General features: G+C 38.1%; 1 protein-coding gene across 1 annotated transcript; it reads right to left on the bottom strand.

The window, feature by feature from the left end:
- Window positions 1-3,514: 3,514 nt before the first annotated feature.
- Window positions 3,515-22,222, bottom strand: LOC147853101 (villin-3-like). Its single transcript, XM_087333076.1, has 23 exons — window positions 21,798-22,222; window positions 20,260-20,372; window positions 20,042-20,141; window positions 18,946-19,014; window positions 18,573-18,809; window positions 18,306-18,483; window positions 18,076-18,208; window positions 9,720-9,882; window positions 9,449-9,599; window positions 8,901-9,001; window positions 8,662-8,817; window positions 8,115-8,183; window positions 7,966-8,034; window positions 7,755-7,892; window positions 5,686-5,814; window positions 5,438-5,585; window positions 5,309-5,319; window positions 5,082-5,222; window positions 4,865-4,993; window positions 4,626-4,691; window positions 4,305-4,548; window positions 4,050-4,213; window positions 3,515-3,959 (listed from the first exon to the last, which is right to left on the bottom strand). The coding sequence occupies exons 2-23, from the start codon at window positions 20,313-20,315 to the stop codon at window positions 3,846-3,848; spliced, it is 2,766 nt and encodes a 921-aa protein (XP_087189202.1). The 5' UTR covers window positions 20,316-20,372; window positions 21,798-22,222; the 3' UTR covers window positions 3,515-3,845.
- Between the last annotated feature and the right edge of the window lie 493 nt (window positions 22,223-22,715).

Genomic DNA, 22,715 nt, shown 5'->3' with positions numbered 1-22,715 from the left:
ATTCTACTCCTTGTCATATTCATGTGTCTCCAACCCATTTTTGTTCTCAAGTTTTTTATCCTATTCTTTGTTTTATTTCTTATTCTTGTACAAATAGTTTTTTATCCTATTCTTTGTTTTATTTCTTATTCTTGTACAAATAGACGTAAACTTTAGATCTTAATCCCCTCTTGTCATCTGAAGATAATAAAGAATCTACATTGTATGTGTCCCACAAGTCCACTACCAATCTCCAAAATATCATGATAAGATTTCGTAGGATCAGGTAAGGAGGGTGATCAAAATATCTTTGCTATTGAAGTATACCTTATTGATGCTAACTCGGGAATTTCCAAAGAGATGTTAAGAATTTGTTCAAGGCCACCCAACTAACAAAACATCAAGCTTATGATTTCTCAATAGAGCTACAACCAGGTTAAGTCTCTCCATTTGGCCCATTTATGCTTTCTCACCTGCAAAGCTCAAATCACTTCACACTCACAGAAAGGAGAACTTGGTCTCTAAATTCATCAGACATACCATTTCATTTGTATCCAAGGTAATAAATGGAAGAATAGTTTTTGCACTTGGTATAGTAATTTTGGATATATTGTCATGTTATTGGGTCATACAAATTCTCTAGTAGTGCTTCAACACATGGCAAAAGATGTTTTTCAAGAGATTTGGATCTCTTTGTTATCATCTATCTAGATGATATTCTATGGAGGAGCACCAAATTCATGTCTATCAAGCTCTTAAGAAGCTTCGTGAGCATGGTTTAAATTCAAAGATTGAGAAATGTCAATTTGAATAGGATAGTGTGGAATTTCTACAATGTGTCACACCTCCACAAGATCCACAATATGTCACTATGTATTTGATGAAAATCCAATTCAAACCATCCTTCACTATAAGACTTTTACTTCAATATCGGATGTTCAATGTTTTCTAAGATTTGCTAACCTTTACAATAAGGTATTATCCTATCATGTTGCCTCTCACATGTCTCGCCCAAAAGGACATACCTTAAAATGGAAGAGAGATGCAAAATCAAAATTTGCATTTATCAATAATGACAAATTGTTCTTAGTTCCAGCATTTACGGCTTGCCATGCGTTGTTGTTTGCAGTGTGCCACACATGTAAGAAGACATATGAATGTGCAACATGTGGGTTGTTCTCAAACATCTAAATGAAGTGATCTAGGCCATTGCTTTGGTAGTCTATATCAATTGAAGCTTTACACTCTCATCAAATTATTCCTATTCAACTTTAGTCATGAGCCTTCTATGTGCTAGCTATTGCTTCATCATTCAATCATCTTCTTGTAAATATGTTTTATTCCTTGAGTGGACTCTTGCCTTAAAAAGTTACCTTATTATCGTTATTGAGTCAACTCATGACATAAGTTCCCTCATCTTTAGTATTCTTAATATACATACCTAAAAGCCTTGTTGTGTGATTTTTGTGTGCTCCACAAATTAAACAACTTGAAATTTGTATGCATACCATATATGAACCATGGGTATTAATATCTAACAACTTCTAATTTGTATGCATAATATATGAACCATGGGTATTAACTGCAAAACCAAAATCAAAATCGATGTATGTCACACTAAAATTGACAATATGAATGAATATATTTAAAGGGCATAGAAGATTATCATATAATAACAATGTGCCCACTTCGTCTTCATCCCTAACTTATTAAGAACGTGTCGACCACATTGGGATCAATAGCTAATTCGTATAATTCTTTCCATATATCCCACTTGACTTTGGGTGTATTGTTCTTCCAAGTGCGATTTATTGAAATGGGGTGTGCCAAGACTTCATGATTTTTAATTGTGCGACTTTGAGTTTCGCACGGCAAAGTTGAAGTTGCATCCATCCCCTATTTGAAAGAGCTTGTAGAAGGAGCCAGAATTTACAAAAGATTGTTATCACAATCTATGGGTCAGGGCCTCCTAGTCCTACCTAGCCCATGGCCAGGATACAACTTAGATTCCCTCAATTTCTCAATTTTATGGGCTCCTGATCCCCAAGGATCAAACTTGGCTTTTCGCTCCATCTTGTGATTTCCTGATGCTATCATCTATGGGTGTGAACCAATAATTGCAAGCCAACAACAGCAACAGAGGAGGAGAAGATCTTGGAGAAGAAAATAGAAGGCCAAATTATGAGTATGATATTCTTAACTAGAAGAGCCTCCCATTAAGCAAGACAAAAGTCCCCACACAATGCAATGCAATGCCATGGGACGAGAAATGGGCCATAGTAAACGAAGCGGCCACTAGGAGGAAACAAAACCGCACAGGATCATGTAGTAGTAGTAGTAGTAGTAGTAGTAGTAGTAGTAGTAGGAAAGAAAACAAAACAAACAAGACAAAAGGAAAGAAGAGATGAAACAGAGGGACAGAGGGACAGACAGGTAGGGTAGGGTGCAGCAGCAGCAGCAATGGCAAGTCCAGAGAGAGAGAGATTGGCTGGACAGAGATGGATGGATGGATGGATGTGTGAGTGAGTCAGAAAGGGATGAGATGATTAAGGGAGGGAGGGAGGGAGGGAGGGGTAGACGAGGGAGACAGGGTGAGCGGTCGCAGAGACAGAGGTAGAGAGGATGGCACCTCCCAATGGGCCACCGTGGCCAAGGCAGCCACCGCCAGCATCCTCTCCTAAATGTCACTCACTCCATCAAAATACTCAGTAGACCATAAACAAACACCCAAACCAAAAGAACCATTTCTTTGAGAGAGAGGAAACCCTGATTATCTGTCGAAATGGAAACAACTCAAAACTAGGGATCATCATCATTTAGAAAGGAAGAGAGAGACAGAGAGCGTAAGCTGTGCTTCTCTCCAACAAATGTTTTGTTTATTCCAATCGTTCTTCATTCATGATAACGCTTCCTGGCTCTCAGCCGACATTTCTCAGAGGAGCCAATTCTTGAGATTCCTAGGAGAATTCTCAGAATAAACGTTCTCCCAATGCAAGCAAATCCTTGAGAGAAGATCTTTTTATAAGGAAGAGAAGGAGATTCCATTCTTCAAAAAGGGAATTCGAGGAGAATGAGATGGTGCACAACCATATGGCATCAGTACAAGGACATTACCAGACTTAAGGGTCAACATATAGCAATGTGCTAATCACCCCAGTTTAGCAACATACAAGGATGATACCAGGGTTAAGGGGATGGCTGAGCTTATCTGTTTCTATTTACAATCATTTCAACCACCGCCATTTTCTCAATTCTGTTGCAATGCAACACTGCACGGCGAGGGGTCTACACAATTTAGGCAAACCAAGTTACTCCACCCTACAAGTTTACAATTTGACCTAAAACAATGAGTAGATCTGTCCTTTTCTCTCTACAACAATTATGGGTGACAAATTCCTTCTCCTTAGCATTTTATATTCGACAATAGATCGTCGTTTCATCATAATACACTCACATTTTTAGCAACATGGTGAATTACAACATGATATCAAAGAATACCATCTGATACAGAGGGGGATGAAAATAGACCGTCGTTTCATCACAATACACTCACATTTTTAGCAACATGGTGAATTACAACATGATATCAAAGAATACCATCTGATACAAAGGAGGGGGATGAAAATGCCCGAGGGATCTACATTTACAATGTTCAAATAGAACCTTCAATGTCATAATAAATATTTATATATCATTTCACAAACTTGGATGTAAATGGCTATGCCAAACATTATTGACTTAAATGAATGACCAACAGGGAACCACCAAAATAATATCACTTCGAAAAGATGATGCTAATACTCAGCCAATGATAGCAAGAACAAATAAATACAAAGTCTCGAATTCCGCGAAAAAACGAGAGAATCTCAAAATAGATCAAGCGCCCTCTTCTGAATTTCTTGTTTCCACTTTGGCAGTTCATAAAACTTTTCAGATTCCATTCCAAATACCTTCTTGAAATCATCTGGTGAAAGGTAGGACTGAACAAGAAATAACCAAAAATCTCTAAGACTCTAGACTGACTTCAACAAGTTATACATAATCCAGCTGTAATTAAAACGTATCTTTACCTCTCTCTTCCTTGGATCAACTCCAGGAGCTGGATCCTCAGATCTGCATTTTAGTCTTTCATAGCTAAAGAATTCTGATGTCTTGTCTTCACTTGGCTTCTCTTCAACAGTTCCAACATCATTTTCCACAATAGAGCTAGCTTCAGCTTCGGACGGTAAAGCATCTGCATTCCAAAATGATCATTAACCCGACTAGAAACTTGGGACATCTTCTTTTGCTCTGTTCAACCATATAACAAAACTAGGATTTATTACCTTTGGGCTTCTCTTCTTCGCTCTTCAAAGAACTCTCAGGACTTTCAGTGGATGAGAGTCTTACTCTGATGGGTTTTACAACAGGTTTTGGGCCATCTGTGATGCCAGAAATGTTTATAGAAGATGATAAAGCTGCAACTGCTGCAGCCCATTGTGTGGATCCACTTCGCCTCTTCGGTGTTGGAGTTAACTTTGCAAGGGATCCAGTCTCCACACCTTCGATGGTTGTATTTCTCATAGGAGACTGCGTTTGTTGTTTACATCACATATATGAAAAAATTATCATATTAATCATCTTTACTATCTACATCCATGCCTCACCTCTGCCGTTGGTGAATGTAGCCCCAACAGAATGGAAATCCTTTTCTGGAAAGAACCTCCTTGTACCTGTGGATGTGAAAACCACCATGACAAATAAAGAAAGCTATACTAAAAAGAGCACTGAAATATTAAACCACACCAACACAATTTGACCTCATTTCTCATCAACCTTTAAACCTTTAATCTGATAATGTTCTGGTAAAAGGAATTTGAAAATAACCGACTGTAACGGTACTTACTGCTGCTTTGGTTGGGTCCCAAGTATTAAAATGCTTTGTGAAAAAGAAGGACTCACTTCCCTCCGGGACTTTATACACTGGCACATCTGCAGGATTACCATCAAGTTTTGCAGCTCGATCCAAATATTTCTGCAATAAGCTTTTGCAGTAAGAAAAATAGAAAAATACACATCCTTTCACTAAATCTGTAGATCATCAAATCAAGAGATGCACTCACCTGAGCAATGTCGAATGTCTGTTTCTTCTCTTCAACATCTGCATTTTGACCAACCCATACAAAAATTTCTGTATATGTATCAAGGATCATCACATCCTCACTTAATAGATCGTCTTGATCAAAAGTGTATACTTCCACAACCTAGAACATTTCATTGTATGACGTTATATCTCATTTTATTGATCAATAATTAACAAATAATATTATCACAGCTGCCGTGCACTAACCTCCAGTTTCCCTGTACTCCAGTATGTTGTAAATTTGACCATGGTGCAAGACACAGGAATTTAGCAAATCACTTAAATTTTGGTATGAAGGAAAATGACTCATGTTGCTCATATTAATCACAAACATACCCTTAAGTAGGGAGCAAGTAAACAAATGAGGATCTTTGCCAGCTTCCTTGGGTTCCCTATAGTTTGGATGTGTCTTTTTTCCACCAAGCAGGTTCCAGAATGTGGCTGGTTCAGAATCCTCCTTCAGTATCTTAGCTGTAGTACCGGGCTGCATTATATGGGAAAAAGAAAACAGCAGACAGTAAGCATACATTTTGCTCTCATTCAGCTTCACTAATCTTGATAAAAACGGCCATTATGTGGTATACCTTCAGAAACTCGGCCATTTTCACTGCTACTTGTTGCTCTTCAGAAATACTCGAATTCCCATTCCATATGAAAATTGCAGCATTATTTTGCAAGATGTAGCAGTAAGATGAGTTCAAGTTTTCCGCATCCTGGCATAGGCCAATTCAGATGTAAGTAACAGAGGTAAAGTGCTCTGCCTACACCCATACTGTGGGGAAATATTGAGCACAAACCAAAACCATCATTCAATCCTACCGTTGCAACAATATCTTATAAATGTTATATAATTCCAGAAAGACATTAGGTGATGGTTGTAACTTTTAATGGCTAATAATGTGATCAGAAGGAAAAATATTCTATTGTGATGGCCTTAAAGAAGCATCAAGATCTTTCCATGCTTCCAGGACATCAAAAGATGAAACAACTTTAGTAGCTAGTATCAGGATAAATACAGAGAACCATATTCTGCTAGGTTAGTTGTAGAAAGAAAGAAAGATGCATTAACGTCTTTTAAGAGGCCAAAATGGCCTATAAGACCAAACAAGAGATTATACCTTTTAAGTGTTGTCTCATCTTTGAGAACAACAAATCAAAATAAAATAAATGTTACTAAGTAAACATAAAAGCAAATAAGCCAAAAGAGACTCAAGTCAGATATATTGTGGCTTTTGTCTTCAAAAGATCTCTAGCATAGGTCGATCCAGAATGGAGAGCAGTACAGCACCACTGTCATTTCAATTCTCACAGAAGAAATTAAGAGTTTGAATTTATGAATAAAAAAGTTATGGTAGACCCAAATACAAGGTCCTAAATTTTTTATATTAAATGAAATATTATAAACTCATTGATTCTGGACTTGGGCATTATTGTGTATGAATTTGTATGAGGAAGACAAAGGTGCCCAATATATAAATTAAATAAACAATGAATTCTACGACACAGTTGTGTTTGAGAATATGGTATAGAATAATTAAACGAAAACTAGAAGTATTTGTTGATTTTCTCAAACTAGCAATACTGTCCTTATTTAGAGATTGAGCATATATGTGATGCATCTTCACCTTAAGTAACTACCTGTATGGTATCTCTAATTTACAGAGCTCAGTAAATTTCCAATGGATAAGGACTCCTTTACCCATAAAAAACTACAGACGCCTTAATGGCATCATAAACACAAGAGAACTGAAATTTTGTACATTTAAAAAGGAGTTTCACATGCATTTAGAAATAAAAGAAGAGCCACACAACATTTAAAGACTATGCCTGGCTATAGAATTGGGTTCCAGAGTGGCTGGCTGATGGAGAGGCTTGAAATTTATCTAAGTATTTTGAACCTTCACATACATTTAAAAAGGAGTTTCACATACATTTAAAATAAAAGAAGAGCCACACAACATTTATAGACTGTGTTGAGATATCAAGCTCAACTAGATTTAGTTAGTTAGTCAACACACGTAACTTAGTAGTTACCTAGATAGAATCTAGTTAGTGTGTTGACCTTAAAGCCTTAAATAGGATTTTGTACTTGAGTGGATACATTGTAGATCCTCCACTCCCATGATCATTTAATATAGGAGTTACACCTTTGTAACTATATTCTACTCACACATGTGCACCTTTGCACATGAGATGTATATTTACCTCATTGTGAGTATTTTTGTATTTGATGATGCTTTTTAATATACACTCTTGTTAATCATCCCCCATTTATGTTATTGTTCATAAGTGTAACTTCCTCTCTCTCTTCCTCTCACACACATATCACCTAATCTTCCGTTTATCAACTACTCACATAATTAGTCACTAATTAACCCTAGTTAATTACCTAATTCTTAACACTATGCCTGGCTATAGAATTGCGGAGTGGCTGGCTGATGGAGAGGCTTAAAATTTATCAGCTTAAATTCTGAATTTTCATCCTTCTTTACGTGCTTGTAATTTCATTCAATGTCAAACTAATCGACGTATTAAAAACAGCACATTTGTCTTTTAACAATTTTTTATGTAGCCATACAAAAAAGCATTATTCTCTCCAAACAACATGCTCATCAAATTTTAGAGATGTTCTGTATGAAACAGAAATACTGACCAGATCAACTTGAATTGCTTTCCTATTATGACGATCTGTTCCTTCAACTCGAAATAATGCCACCCCATCATCTTTATAAGTATCGTATACTAAACCCTGATCAGTCACCTTTCCTTGGTATCCTGAACTCAAGCCCCCCTGCAAAAACCATCTGATTTAGCTACTATCACGGAATAAGAAAATCACAAGCGATATCTAGATTATACTTAACCTTCAAAAGGAAGAAGTTCTCGAATAATCCCAGAAACTCAGCAGGTTCTTTTCCTTCAAAAATACGTACCTAAAACAAAAGGGAATCAATAATATTTAGCCAGCCATGAAGACTTATAGAGAAGTACCTATATAGCTATAAAAACTCACCTGCACAGGCCGTCCTTTATTACTAACGGCCATTTGTGTTGCAAGGTGAGAAGCTAGAGCCTGGTCCTCCTGCATAGTTATGACCAACGGGTTACTAGGAATAATATAGTACCAAAAGTCCCAAAATTATTAATGGTGTGTTCTTTTAATTTTTTGGAGGATTAGACTGCAATTTGTTTTATCAGATGGAGGTGGCAGTGAATTTTCTATTAATGTCGTATTAACCATAGCAGGACACTGATTAATAGAATTGTCCAGTTCATTGCTTTTCTATGCAAATTTAACTTCTCTTACTAGACATTTCTCTGTTGGTTTTTATAAAAGGGTACACATATACTTTATAATCTGCAGTTTATTCATGAAGGCAATCACAGATGTATCAACCCTATGGGTTGTTCTCCAACCCAACTGCACATAAAGTGTTCTTTTCTAGGGACCTAATCCATTATTAGCACTTTTCATAGACAAATAGTATTTATAGTATTTCCATGATGCAATGATGAACAGTTCAAGTTTATGAATGATGGAAATGAATAGATGCACCCACTTTTGTGCTTTGTTTTCCGATCCAATGGCAAAGAAAGTATTCATCTTTTCGGTCACCAAGATAAGTGTAAAGTATCAAATAGCAATCCCCAACATAGAATTTGCCAACATCTGCTGTGGCAATGGAAATTTTAGTGGAACCATTGATTCTCCAAACCTGGAAGATCAAGAGATCAGCCAAATAACACTAACCCTAATTAAATGAAATCGTGCTACAAAACCTATAAAGGGATATATTACCTCAAGTTTCCCATTTTTATCAAAAAGAGGTGGTATTTCTTCCTTGGTGGGAGTGCCTTTCAAAAGCCCTTTTACATTGACTCCTTGCTGTTTCAGCATAGCTGCAATACAGTAAAACAATTAACAGGACATATAGCATTAAATAAAAAATTTGGACTTGTGACCATATTAACACAATACATATTGCCAAAAACGTGATAAAGAATCAATTATAAAACAAATTACAAAATGCAATAATAGTGAGACTATTTTCACCAGGTTATCACTCTCGAAAAGCTAATAAAACCTATAAAAAGCTAGTTGAAAAACAATATACAGAAAACTAACATCAACAAATTGTCAATGGACAAACCAATAATATCTCACAAAAAGAAATACTGCACTTTATGAAAACCTAGGTTCAAATTCATAGCCAAACTATCCTTATTTTATCTTAGTTTCTATCTACAGCATTCATGAACAAGACATTGCACCATGACACTACTTTCAGGTTCAGATGGAAGACTCGGGGAGAACTACAAGCATATAATTTGTAAGTTGATATGCACCTGCAACTTTGCCTCTGCCCTCTTCAGACGTGGTGGCCCCACCTCCCAGAGGCCAAGCATCAAAATTGGAACGGAATATCAATGTCTCAAAACCTTGCATGATCTTGGTTAGAAGTGTCTGCTTTGGTCTTTTCTGAGATGACAGAAATTCCTGAGGAGACCGAATAACCACATGAATAGAGAAAAATAAAACTAGGCTCCACAAAGGAACAATTGAATAAAGAAAGATAAAACTAAGCTCCACAAAGGAACAAATTGATTTTGTTCTTACCTCTGCAAGTATACTGGCTGCCTTTCTCTCTTCCAGGGAAGTAATGCGGCCCATCCAAATGAAAATTTCCGCTCCACAATCAAGCACATAGCATTTGTTTGATTCGAGCATTCCCTTTGTTAGGGGTGATTCAATTATCGGATTCAGCTGTCCATCTTCCAGACTATTTCAAACATATAAATACTTCTATAAGTGAACAGCAGTCAAGGTTTACAAATTGTGTGTGTTCTGGTGAGCGAGTGAGGAGATCATGAGAAAGAATGATAAATTGACTTCTTTAAGAGACCACATGGCCTATAAAACTGAACAGATTACATTTTTAAATGCTGTCTAATCTTTGAGAACAACAAACCAAAATTAATAGAATTACATTAGCAGGACCAAGGTACCATATATTCTTGTTAATAAAGCATTGAACATGTGAACTTAGTCAAGTGATGCCCTTATGATCTCCAACATGTGCCAATCCAAGATAGAGAGGTCTCCAAAGTGAGGAAAGCACCTTCAATATCAAGTGATAATGGGTTTGACTTGTCAATAACAAGGGTGGTAGGGCTATGGTCCAAATGAATGTGGCCTATGTGCATGAAAATTTGCTATTTTCCAATCTAATGTAAACCCCTTTCAAATCTTGTGGTTGAGAGATTGCTTCTATAGCCCTTGATTAACTTGTAGCATGAGGAGGGGGTGACAGTGCTTATTACGGGCATGACCATATAATATCACGTTGTAAGTTGTACCATAGTATTCTATACATGTGGATAAAGTGTGAGGGTTAAACGAGAGTGTAAAGAAGGGGGGATTACTTTTAATCCTAGAAATTGGGACAACCCATAAGGGCCAAGTGTCAACTTGCCTAAGGGCCTTTGGTCTGGCTATAAATATGAGGGCTAGCTACCCTCATTGACACATTATTTTACTACGTCGAGACTTTGATCGTGTGGTGAAGAGACTCTTGTAGCGAGCGCACCAGTACCAGGTACAACTCGATGCCACAACGGTGGTATGGGACGCCATCGAGGCTCCAATCCGTCTCGATCCCTTCGCTCAAGGGTGGTCGGGTGGATCGACACCCTTCTTTCTCTCTCCTCTATTTTCTTATCTTATATTTCCTTATCATTCGGTTACATTAGGATTAAGCTCTAACAGTGCTAAAGACGGCTGTGGTGGATCTTTGCTAATGACATTTCGTGGCAATATTCTTTTACTTCGGAAACTTGTGCCTATGTCTCCTGATTTCTACTAAGAACAATCCCAAGAATCAGTGAATTTCATATTCCATTATCTTGCGGGGTGGACCAAAACCTTATTTGAAGATACAATAAATCTCCCTCTTATTTCGTGAAAAGCAATACAATGGCAAAATTAATGTTCCTTTAATTGCACATCCCAATAATATAATTGGCAAATCCATTCTTCCATAGTTTTGCATGCATATCTGCCTATCTCAATCTCTTCCTGATGTCAAGAGGTCCTGAGTTTCTCTGTCATATTACAAAGTACTTGTGATAGATGTGCATCCAAGAGGGCCTAATGTTAAATCTCTCTATGACGAGTAAAAAAGAGGGCCTTATTATGGGCCATCTTCCTGTCAAGTGGCATTTTGGGATTGATCCACATGCTTTCATTATTCAATTTAGCAACTATCAATTCAGATCACTCTATTATTTTCCACTTTTCTCATGTCCAAGTGTGGACAATCCAAGCCACAACAGAACCAGGATAGTGTGTTTGTATTTATGCCATATGATTGGAAACACTTGCATTTCAGCATATCAACAATTATCTTTTGCATGTACCAACCTGTTGCTATGATGACATGAGTACAATCTCTTGGAGCATGTTTTACTTGTCGCTATGATGACATATAGATCTCAACACCAATAAAGAGGGTCCAGATCCATGGAAGACCCCAAGAAGATACCATAGACAAAAAGGATGGGATGGAAGCACCCCGAATAGCGTTAGAAAGGCACACGAGGCACCCAAAATGCAGGCTCCATTTGATGTCGAAGAGGGAAAAGATGATATTACGCCATTTGATTACGCAAAAGATCAATCTTCTCATAGAGGATATGTATAGAAAGAGCATTAAAAGAAGAAATGAAAAAGGAGATAGAGAAACAGAAAACAGAGTTATATGCCTCTCTCAAGATTGAGTTATTAGAAGAGATGCAGAAAGGCATAGCAAGCCATTTCAAGAAATCAAACTTAGAGCTCAAGGATGACATGACGCAATCAATACCTTAAGGATGAAATATCCTCAAATAAGGTTGAGTTAGTAGCTATAAAAGTCAATTTAGAAAAAGGACAAGAAGCAGTAAAAAAATGCATCTCTACAGTTAAAGCCCATGTCACTACGGAAATGCAAACATGGGCAAAAATGGCCAAAGAATGCCAAAGCTCAAGCTAAGCATGCCCAAAAAGAAATTAAAGGAAATGTTCCTTGGATAGAGGTAGTGAAAAACAAAAAGGAACATCAGTGGATAGGATGGAAATGATGAGCATTACATTAGAAGAAGAGGCCAAGAGGAACGCTAATGTGTTGCATGTACAAGTGGTTGGTTGGGCTGAAAAAGGAAGCCACAAGAAGATGCCAAGAATCCATTTGCTTCAATGTGGAGTGTGGGAAGAGATGAGTCTAGAGCTAAAGCCCTTATTATCCGCTTCATGGCTATCGACATGAGAAAAGCTTTCCTATCGAAAAGAAGGGCCCTCAAGTTCTACCTGTTAATATGTTTGCTTTGGGAGCTTCCAAATCTCTTGTCACTGATTGGAAAAGTGGCTAGATCACTATTGGGGCTGCTCCCATCTCATCCCAAATTATATATCATGGGGCACCTTATGCTTTTCTCATTATCATTTTCTGTCTACGTTTTCTGCAATATTTGATCCTCTAGGTTTTTTGCAATGTCTGATCCTTTGCGTTTTCTGCAAATCTGATTCTCTGCATTTTCTGCCAAGTCTGATCCTCTGTGTTTTCTGCCACATAGGAATTCCTGGAATCTATATTATTTTCTCTGCCCTCTGTATTTCATACCTTGTACCTACTGTCCTAAGATACCATGGAGTCTGAATGGATAGAATATACTTAGATGATTACTCACTCCAGCTCAAGTGGCACACCGCAAAGAAAATATGACACAAGTACTTGATGCACGACAAGAAGGAAAATGGGTTGTATAAAGAGATGGTATGGTCATTATTACAGAGAAGAGAACCGCATGACAATATATGGCCTATGAGAACCTACGCATGACTATATGGAATTGCAACAGCTCTCTATCGACAAATGTCGAATATTTTGAAGATACCTTCAAAAACACAAATATTGCTACGTAAACAGAGACCCGCCAATGCAAGGCTAGCAAACTCCCTGATGTACAAGGATATAGATGGGAGTCAATATGTCATCCCCAACCTCAGATACTGGGAACTTGGGACACGCTAGAGGTTCGGGAGGAGTGGTTGTGTTATACAAACAAGAGTTTCATGATAGAGTGTGTGTTGTGCATAAGGAACTAAGATGCACATTACATGTGGATATGAATCAAAAGAGGGGATCTTAGGGAGCTATATATTGCAATTTGCTACTTTCCACCTGCCTACTCACGGTTTGCACCTTTAGGTGAATCACCATATCCATCATTATATGATGATATCATAAGATTTGCTACTATGGGGGACATAATACTATTAGGAGATTTTAATGCACGAACCAAGGATGAACAAACAACTACGTTTAACACCAACGAGGCTGTTTATGGAGAAGTTATGGCAGAAGAGGTTGGCCTAAATCGACAAGTTCAAGATATGAGTGCTATAACTGAATATGGAAAACACTTTCTAGCCTTGGGAAGTGCGCATGGATTTGTGATATATAATGGCTTGGATCAAATGCTTTGACATGTTGGAACCCAAAAGGAGGTGCAAGCATAGTCGATTATCTAATGGGATCTCTATCTCTTATATCTGAAAAGAGTTCACTATATCGAGTAGACCTATTGGCTTAGCAGCAGATCATGCATATCTACACTTTGAGGTAAAGGATGGATGCACAAAGGATGTATATGCTAATGAGAGTGGGCTGGCTAAGTATCTATTTACTCGTGAGACAATTGATGTGTATAGTTGTGGTGTATACAATGGCATGCTCGATTTGGATCCTTTCGCACCCCTTGAAGAACTTACCCAAGGATTGTCAAAATCATTGCATAAAGCAGCCACAAATGCCTTTCCTCACACAATGGCCAATCCCCCCAAACTTGGTAGAGTAATACAAAATAGTTGTTATGATGAGGAATGTCGTGATACAAGGAGATGCTTGCAGCGCGATGTAACTCGGGCATTTATACACAAACAAACGAGAGCAACCTTCCAACGCCTCGTAAGGAAGAATAATAGATTGTATTTGGCTAAATTTGAAGATCATTTGTATCGCTTGTTTCTAGGACAAGAATGTAAAAGAGCATGGAAAATGTTTAATGAGAGGCAACCTACCACACAAGTGACCTCACCTCAGGTGTGGCATGGATATGCAAAGGTCCTATATCATATCCCGGGGCAACCTCTTCTTCCCCACCCACATGGCTCACGCCCACATGAATCAACCTTTTTTACTCCACAAAATGTAAGAAATGCCATTGATCGGCTACAATTTGGGAAGGACCAAGATCATGATGGATTGGTGGGTGAGCACTTTATCTATGCCCATGACACCTTGCTCCCATTGCTAGCACACATCTTTAATAGAGCCATGTGTGAAGGTTTCCCTACTAGATAGACTCAACATACCATTGTACCAATCCTCAAGAGTGGAGACCCAATGATGCCAAGCAACTATAGAACAATCATGATTGGCCATTACTTGGCTGAACTATATGGCTCGATTCTAGAATCAGAATTGAGTATATGGGCAGAGCGGAATGGCTGCCATTCAGATGGACAGGCAGGCTTTCAGAGGGGTTCACAACTTTGGATCACATATTCACCCTCCGGGCCCTTATTGAGGAGAGCAGAGCCCATAATAAGAGGATTTATTGCTGTTTTCTGGATTTCCGAAAAGCCGTTGACACTGCCACGTGCTCGGCTTATGCAGCAGCTAGAAGCCCTTGGTGTTCCTACAGATGTGCAATGGGGAATCTATGCACTCTATGAACCCGTGTCAGGAAAAGTATGGTCTTCCAAGGATTTGTCAGAGGCGGTGGCTAGCACAATTAGAGTGAAGCAAGGATGCCCACTATCACCCACTCTCTTCGGTCTCTATATAGATGAAGTATCACATTACATAGAGAGATTCGGGGATTCGGGAGCACGCCTAGCAGGTATAGCTATACAAATATTACTATATGCTGATATTGTCCTGATTTCTGACTCTCTAGAGGGACTACAAAGACATCTAAATGCCTTAAAACTATTTTGTACGGACAAAGGTTTGTCAATCAACATGGATAAAACTAAAGTGATGGTGTTTAACACCACTCAAGCATGGGTAATAAGATCAGAACCGGAATTCTTCTTGGGAGAGGAAAAGGTGGAATATACACGCTCCTACGCATACCTAGGAGTAACATTTAGAAGGCCTAGGTTCTCCTTATAGGAGGCTGCTTGTGCCCGACTTTCTCGTGGATATGCACCCTTGGTGCTCTCGAGAGACGATGTCCACATTTGCAGTTCCAAGAGCACGAACTAAGTTGTGGTTATTTGATACACTTGTCACACCAACTCTTCTCTCTGGAGTAGAAACATGGGGACAGAGTCTTCACAAGGCAAATCATTGGAAATATTTAGAGAGACCTTTAGTGTCAATGATTGCTCACACGATAAGGAGCAAAGCATCAGTGCCCCACGATATAATCCAGGCAGAGATGGGAGCAGCACCTATATTCACTGAGGCATTGCTCTGATCAGTGACATTTATCCAACGTCTTTGGGAGCCCCTAAATGAAGGTACCCAAGGTTGGCACTTATGTCATCAAGACAACTAGCTGAAAATGGAGACATTCATTCATTGTTGGTATGCTGAAATGCAGCAATGGTTCGAGTCACATGGCATGAGTATAAATGCACTACCCCCGTTCCAATATAGCTTGGACTGTCCCCATCTAAATATGGCCAAAGTGGAAAAGAATAAGAGTGATCCAAACTGATATTATTAACTTAGAAAACAAGATCACATGGATCAGGCCCAAAATACCACTTGGTACAAAGATGGCCCACTATAAGACACACTTCTTACACATGTCGGAGGATGGATTCATCATCAGGCCACCTTATATGGACATACATCTATCCTATGTGCTGCGTAGTGTGATAGGGCAGCTGCGAACTTCATCACATCAGTTACAGATTGAGGTAGCAGATATACACGACTACCTCTAGAAGAGAGAATTTGCCAATTGTGTCATCAAGGAGTGGAATCCGAAGAACACTATGTTTTTCATTGAAGTATCTTTTATGAAATTAGAGGGAGATACCATTGCCTCTTTAAACAAGGCTGTGGCCCACTACGCAAGGTGCCCTTATTTGAAAGACTGAAGAAACGGGTGCCCTTATTTGAATTCAACCAATTAGGAGCACACACTTTTTCTAACACTGATACATATAGTGAATAGATTCTCTTGCCTGTTCCTCTGAGCGGCAGCATACACTCAATCCGAACTCTCGAATAGAGCCACTCTTGATGATCGGAATAATTGTATATTGTTCCACAAGTAGGGAAACCTTCACATATATCTCGATTAAAGATGTGTGAAAGAAGTGGGACCAAGGTGTCAGGGCCATTGATAAAGTGCTCACTTAATAATCCACGATGATCTTGTGCCTTTCCAGATTGTAACCAATTGATTTCATTCCTCACCACCATTTGTATAGCAAAAGAGGTGGATTCACGTGGGCATGAGTCAGGTGGGTGGGCAAAGAGAGCTGTCTAAGAATGTAACAGAGAGCTTTTACATATTGATGCTGAGCCTGAGTCGAAGTTAGTTGTCTGCATGCCTCTCATTCATTATTTTCCATGCTCTTTATTCTCTTGTCCTAGGATAACCTATACACCTTTTCTTCAAATTTAATTCAAGTAGGATCTCTTCTTGTTCCATGCAAGGTTGGAAGCCTTGATCTTGCTTGCCTATTATGTGTGTCATTGCCCAATCTATTATGAACTCAGAAAGAAAGAAGGAATGACAGCAACATTATCATATATTAAAGGCCAAGATGACCTATGAGACCAAACCATTTTTACAAATTTATAAAACTGACATAATTGTATTTTGTCATAAATATGATAAACATTCTATAAACAAATTAAAGGCCACAATTGAGGCGTGTCCTCAATTTTTTCTTCACAGGATATTCTAGGTTTACATGGTTACAATAGCTTGGCCTATAACTCCCATTACAGGAGATGATAGCTTTTATCTTTTTGAGACAGCGAGGTTGTGGATGAGATCCATGAGGTCATGGCCTTTTGTGTGACCAATGAAGACATCATTGTACCTTTAAAGAATTCATTGAACCTTGCTGGAGAGTGGAATACAATGATAAAAGATGTTTAAGAGTTTTTCCTTCCAGAGATAAAGACGCATAGAGAGGGCCTGTTGAGGGAGAGGTTAAAATTCACCGGTCTACCTAGCCAAGAACCTTCAAAGAATTGTTAAGCATGAACACAACTAGGACACTTCCCATGTACAAGCAAGCATTCCAGCCAATTACAGTAATGACTCAAAAGGAGTCAATAGCTATACCAATTGCTCTTTATGATGGACATTGCCAACACCAGCTCAGACCGGCACCTTGATATGTATTATGTTCATAAGATCAAAGATGTCATTACAAGGGATGAGAGACGCCCTCAGCATCCTCCAACCCCTCCATATTGGATCAACCCATGACGAAGATTTTCAGAGGCCAGCAATTTAAGTTTGAGAGCTAATGCACCAAACCTCATAGTCGGCTATTCGTGATTACATGTCAGACCATTTAGTTTTCGGAATCTAGAGTAGAAAGATCTTTTTCTTTCACTGTCTCTTTTGTTAATTGCATTGATGAGCTAACATAAATAGGAGTAATCCTTGTCAGATCACGTAGGCTATTATGGTCCTTTGGAGATATTAATATATCTTTTTTTTGCTATTTCTTTCTTTGCTAACAATCAGATCTACCTTTTACAACTCACCAAGTAATCTATCCAGTGAGTATCTCGTTGTTAGTATGAACATTATGTAGCAAGGTGGAAGTAACGAATAAAAATATATATACTTTATAATCTATCTTGTCTGATTTTCATTATGGCAACGAGGGCAGACAAGATAGAATAGACAATACAAATCTCAATAGCTTCATGTACAGTAAAACTTACATGTAAAGCTTTCCTGCATAACTCTCACAAGGATTATCATCTTCAAACGTTGCTCTTCTTCCAATTGGTGCAAAGCCTCCAAAGAGGCTCCAAAATTCTCCTGTATTAGCTTCAGCAACAAGTTTTCCATCATCTGAAAAATAAAATATGGGTAATTATGCAAGTCCATTGAATCATCAATAAGTAATAAAGTAATTCATCAATCTTGTAAGCATAACAAGCTTCCTTACCAACTATTCCAATTTCACATTTTCCATTATGATATGTATCTTTTATATATTGTACAACTTCTAATGCCTTGGCTCGTTCCTGAATATTCGAGTTTGCACCATTGAATTGATATATCTTTGATTCCGTTTCCAAAATGAAAACATCATCATGATTCAAGGACGAACGAGAATAGGGAACCTGAATCCAAATTTATGACTAATTTAGACAAATTGGGAAAAAATGATATGAGTCAATCTCACATTTATTCATATTTAGTGACAACTTGCCTGTTTAACTCTCACAGCTCGCCTTCCTTTGCATATGTAAAGTCTGGGCTCAAATTTCTCAATTTCTACCTTTTTGAAACCAGATGCAGCCCCTCCTTCCAAGGGCATGATGCAAGGCTTAAAATATGAAAGAAACTTGTCGGATTCATGACCCTGTACTTCTCTATACTGCACAGCACGTCCACCTAAAGCAGCATCAAGTTCAACTGTTTTGATTGCTGCTGTGCCAGCTTCATCCTTGAAAAATATCATATAAGATCATTCAAATAAGAAACTTCAACAGAGAAAAAAAAACAAGCAATATAGAAGCTCAAATAATAATCCTTGAAAACTTTGTGGAAAATACAAGAAAATAACAATTTCTCAAACATACCTGACTGGTGTCTTTTCCCAGCCAAAAGTGAGCATCATAATGGTAAGCTCCATTCTTCAAGGCAGTTGTCTGACGCATTAATCAAACACTTTGGTTAAAAGACCCGTTTATCCATTTGGCAATGGAAGAAATTGTTGTTTCTTTGAATTCATTGAAAGATGTATGTGTTGGAAATATTGAGAATTGACTAGAAATAGGAATAGAGAGCTACACTACAGAGATGCACATGTGTCAATACAAATTTCTGTTACATATGAGAGTCACTCACAATGGTAGTCCTACCATGGGGTTTATACCTTCGGGCTTCGAGGATCTGGACTAGTCAGCTACAGAGTTTTCTGACACCGATAATGGATATTGATATTTTGTATTTGGTCTATTGTCACATTAAATTTGCAATTCAGTTGATAGTAGTGGGGATATTCCTTTTCTGTCAACTATCATTTAAGAGGACTTAGCTCCCTAGATACAAGCTAGAGCTAGATAGTACTTATCTTAAAGTTAATGGCACATACTCCAAGTCTAAGTACATATTAACCTGCCAACAGAAAATATTCTTCTAGTCAACCTAACAAGTCAATCCCATTACCCTACTTCCCTCTTTCCTAAATACATCTGCCCTACTCATCTACGGTTTCCCACATTGACATCTCATCAATCCAGATGGTCATGGTTGCACAATAGCTACTCCTCATTTGAGGTGCTATCACAAAATTTCCACTCTAAGAGTACATGTGGGGATAAACTAACAACTTGGGGTTGATCATCAATTAAGAACAAGGAACGTAGAATTGTTTATTTATGGTCCAGCATTCACATCATGAATATAGACAACTAGACTGGATTTCGATGAGGATGACATCATTGTTGATATAATTAGTATCCAGAATACCTGATCGGATTTCTTTTCATGTGTTCATGAGAATTGATATTGGGATTTACCCAGATGTTTCAAATTATTTGAAGCAATTATCTCGAACTCGGAAGTGCAGCTAGTAGGGACTTAGAACTTGACATAAAGTGGAATAATAACAAACTCGCTTATGGTATTACATGTTTGTTTACTCAGGTGCCACCCAGAGCTATTGAGGTTTACCTTCAATATAATGTATGAATCACCTGTGTAGAACTTTCCATAATCAGAGTCGGACAAATGAACAGGTTGGAAATTTTCAATTCTCCAAATGTCCATTCCACTACAAATTAATGTAAGGAAATATACAGCAAGTTGAAATCGGAAGCATTAATAGTTCGAGATTTGATAACAGACCTTCAACTACACAACATAATTCATTTTTTAAATCTATAGGATACACTTTCTGACCAACCCCTTGGAATGCTGGATCCACATTTTTCATTGAAACTGCCATTTGCACACTAAGACTCAAATGGCCTTGAAGCTACCACAATGATTCCCTTTGTTAAACCTAGATGAAAAAAATATAAAATGTATGTCAAATCTTAAGACAAAAAATAAAAGAAGTCAATCTATTACACTTTTGTTACAGTTTAAAATGTCCCATAGTACAACCTTTCTTCTCTCAACAAAAGCAGATATGTGTCATTAAATTCTAAGAAAAGTAAATCTCCATATTTTTGTCTGTGGAAACTGTCGGATTTTGTCGAAACACATCAAGCATTCTTTGCAAGAAACAGGTAAATAAGGCGGGCAACCAAATGCGACACTGTAAAAACCACCGTCAATGTGAGTAAGACACTAACAAACTGCTGATTCAGTTTTGTTCGTCATTTAAAATGACATATCTTGTCATGGTTTTCTTAGATCTTTGGAAGCTTAAGAACATTACTAAAGCTTAAATCTACTTGGCAGAAGCAGCAAATATATAAAAGTTGAAAGAAATTCTGCCTAAGGACATCTCGCTTTTGTTTATCATTGCACATCTTCCTAAGGATAAGTCTAGATGCGATTCTTTTTTCAATCAGGTTGTAATGCTAAAAATCCTACATAATCTTGTGACTGCCTAATTCATTAATTCGATACCAGTAAGCTAAAAAAAACTAATCTGAATCAGAGCCGTTTATTTTTTTCTAAATGCAACATTTATGATTTCTATGCCATATGATGAATAATTTGAACTACAACCACGGTAAATTTACGTATACATACTTTAAAGGTATGATATCTTGAAATCCAGTACCAAAAATCCATTCATTCAAAAGGATCAAGATTAAGGAATCTGGATATAGTCTGATACATCACGGAGATCTAGTCATTTGTAAGGACTAGATTCTAGCTCCTAGATTCAAAGGTGGTCCCTTTCCATGTTGATTTTTATCCTTGTGCCAATTCATTTAGATCCGTGATTATTTACAACGAATTCTCTGCATACAGATCTCTATTCTAGACATGTAAATGTATTCAGGATGGATGTTTAGTGAAATTCAAGGTCACATATCCGACTGGGTCAATTGCTTCAACCATGTGTTAATCTATCTATTGATCTAACTTGATATTTGATTCATATTGTATCAGCACCTCGATCCATATCTCATTCATCTGATTCTCGTATCAATCCTCCTGTTTTCCCGTATCATCAAAGACTAACTTAATTCACAATGAACATGATCAGGATAACAGAAATTCTGTAGCAAAAAGTAGATCGCTACTTAGATTGTGGCACAGGAATCTTAATGAAGATGGATCCGATTTAGAAAAATAAGCGAAAATTCATGCATTCTATCCTATTTCCATCGGCATAGAAAGAGAGAAAGTAGCACAGATTTCATCTCATGTAATATGAATTCGATCTTCAATATTAGTATGAATGATAGAAAAGACTTAGCTAAACATGGAAAATCAGATAATGAGAGAGAGAAGCCCCGAAATGCACCTGGATCTATTTCACGATGATCAGATAGTCAACTTGAGTGTAGAAGGAAGAAATAAATGTAGAAAAGCATGGAATTCTGCGTGATATTGCAGAACAAAAAGCTCTCAGTAATCCGTTCAGAACGAGCTATGGCAGAAACGAAGGTTTGGGACAGACATAGTAAGGCGGGGAATCGTTGGTGCAGGAACGGTGAAGCAAGAGACAGAGTGCGGGCAAAAGGAAGAAGGGAAGGAAGGGAAGGGAAGGGAAGGGATGGAACGGGATCGATGGCGATGGCGATGGCGATGGCGATGGCGATGGCGATGGCGAAGTATTAAGACTTGTGAAAGAGTCAGTGCGCTCGCTGTACATTCACTCTTTGTTTTTTTCAAGAGGAAAGTGGAAGAGACACACACACAGAGACAGACAGACAGACAGACAGACAGACAGGGAGTGAGTGTCTGTGTGTCATTCTGTTGGTGTTCTCTCTCTCTCTCTCTCTCTCTCTCTCTCTCTCTCTCTCTCTCCTCGTTGGTATTACATAAATAATTAAGTAACTCTATATGTATGTATGTATGTAGTAAGTATAATAGAGTACTTAGATAAATGGCCAAAGATTTTTTGGCCAACCTGGACACACACACACGTCGAATCTCATTCGCAATCTGTCGACACTATCTCCTCCATCGATGACCCACACACACACACACACACACTTTTGCCACAAAGAGAGCAACAAAAGATTTCCACCTCCCTAGATTGGATTGGCGGCCATATCCATCCATTTGCTTGATGTGTCCTCGTTCACTATTTAGAACCACTTCACCTTGGAGATGATTTGTCACTTCCTTTCTTTTGGATTCCTCCATACAGTGTGTGTTGTTGATGTATGCTTTCCAGAACTTGGGCTCCGCTCCATAGTGGATACTTGTCTCCCAA

Source organism: Azolla caroliniana, unplaced genomic scaffold (assembly GCF_043228905.1).
Source record: "Azolla caroliniana isolate FFs.n. ecotype wild unplaced genomic scaffold, voAzoCaro1.0.p SCAF_17, whole genome shotgun sequence".
Taxonomy (NCBI): domain Eukaryota; kingdom Viridiplantae; phylum Streptophyta; class Polypodiopsida; order Salviniales; family Salviniaceae; genus Azolla; species Azolla caroliniana.
This window is presented reverse-complemented; position numbering and strand designations above follow the sequence as displayed.

Coding starts and splice junctions, on each gene's coding strand:
- LOC147853101 (XM_087333076.1), bottom strand. CDS start 20,315: ATGGCAGTTTCAATGAAAAATGTGGATCCAGCATTCCAAGGGGTTGGT. Junction 19,015..20,041: donor ATTCATACATTATATTGAAG/GTAAACCTCAAT, acceptor TTAATGCGTCAG/ACAACTGCCTTGAAGAATGG. Junction 18,810..18,945: donor TGGGAAAAGACACCAGTCAG/GTATGTTTGAGA, acceptor ATATTTTTCAAG/GATGAAGCTGGCACAGCAGC.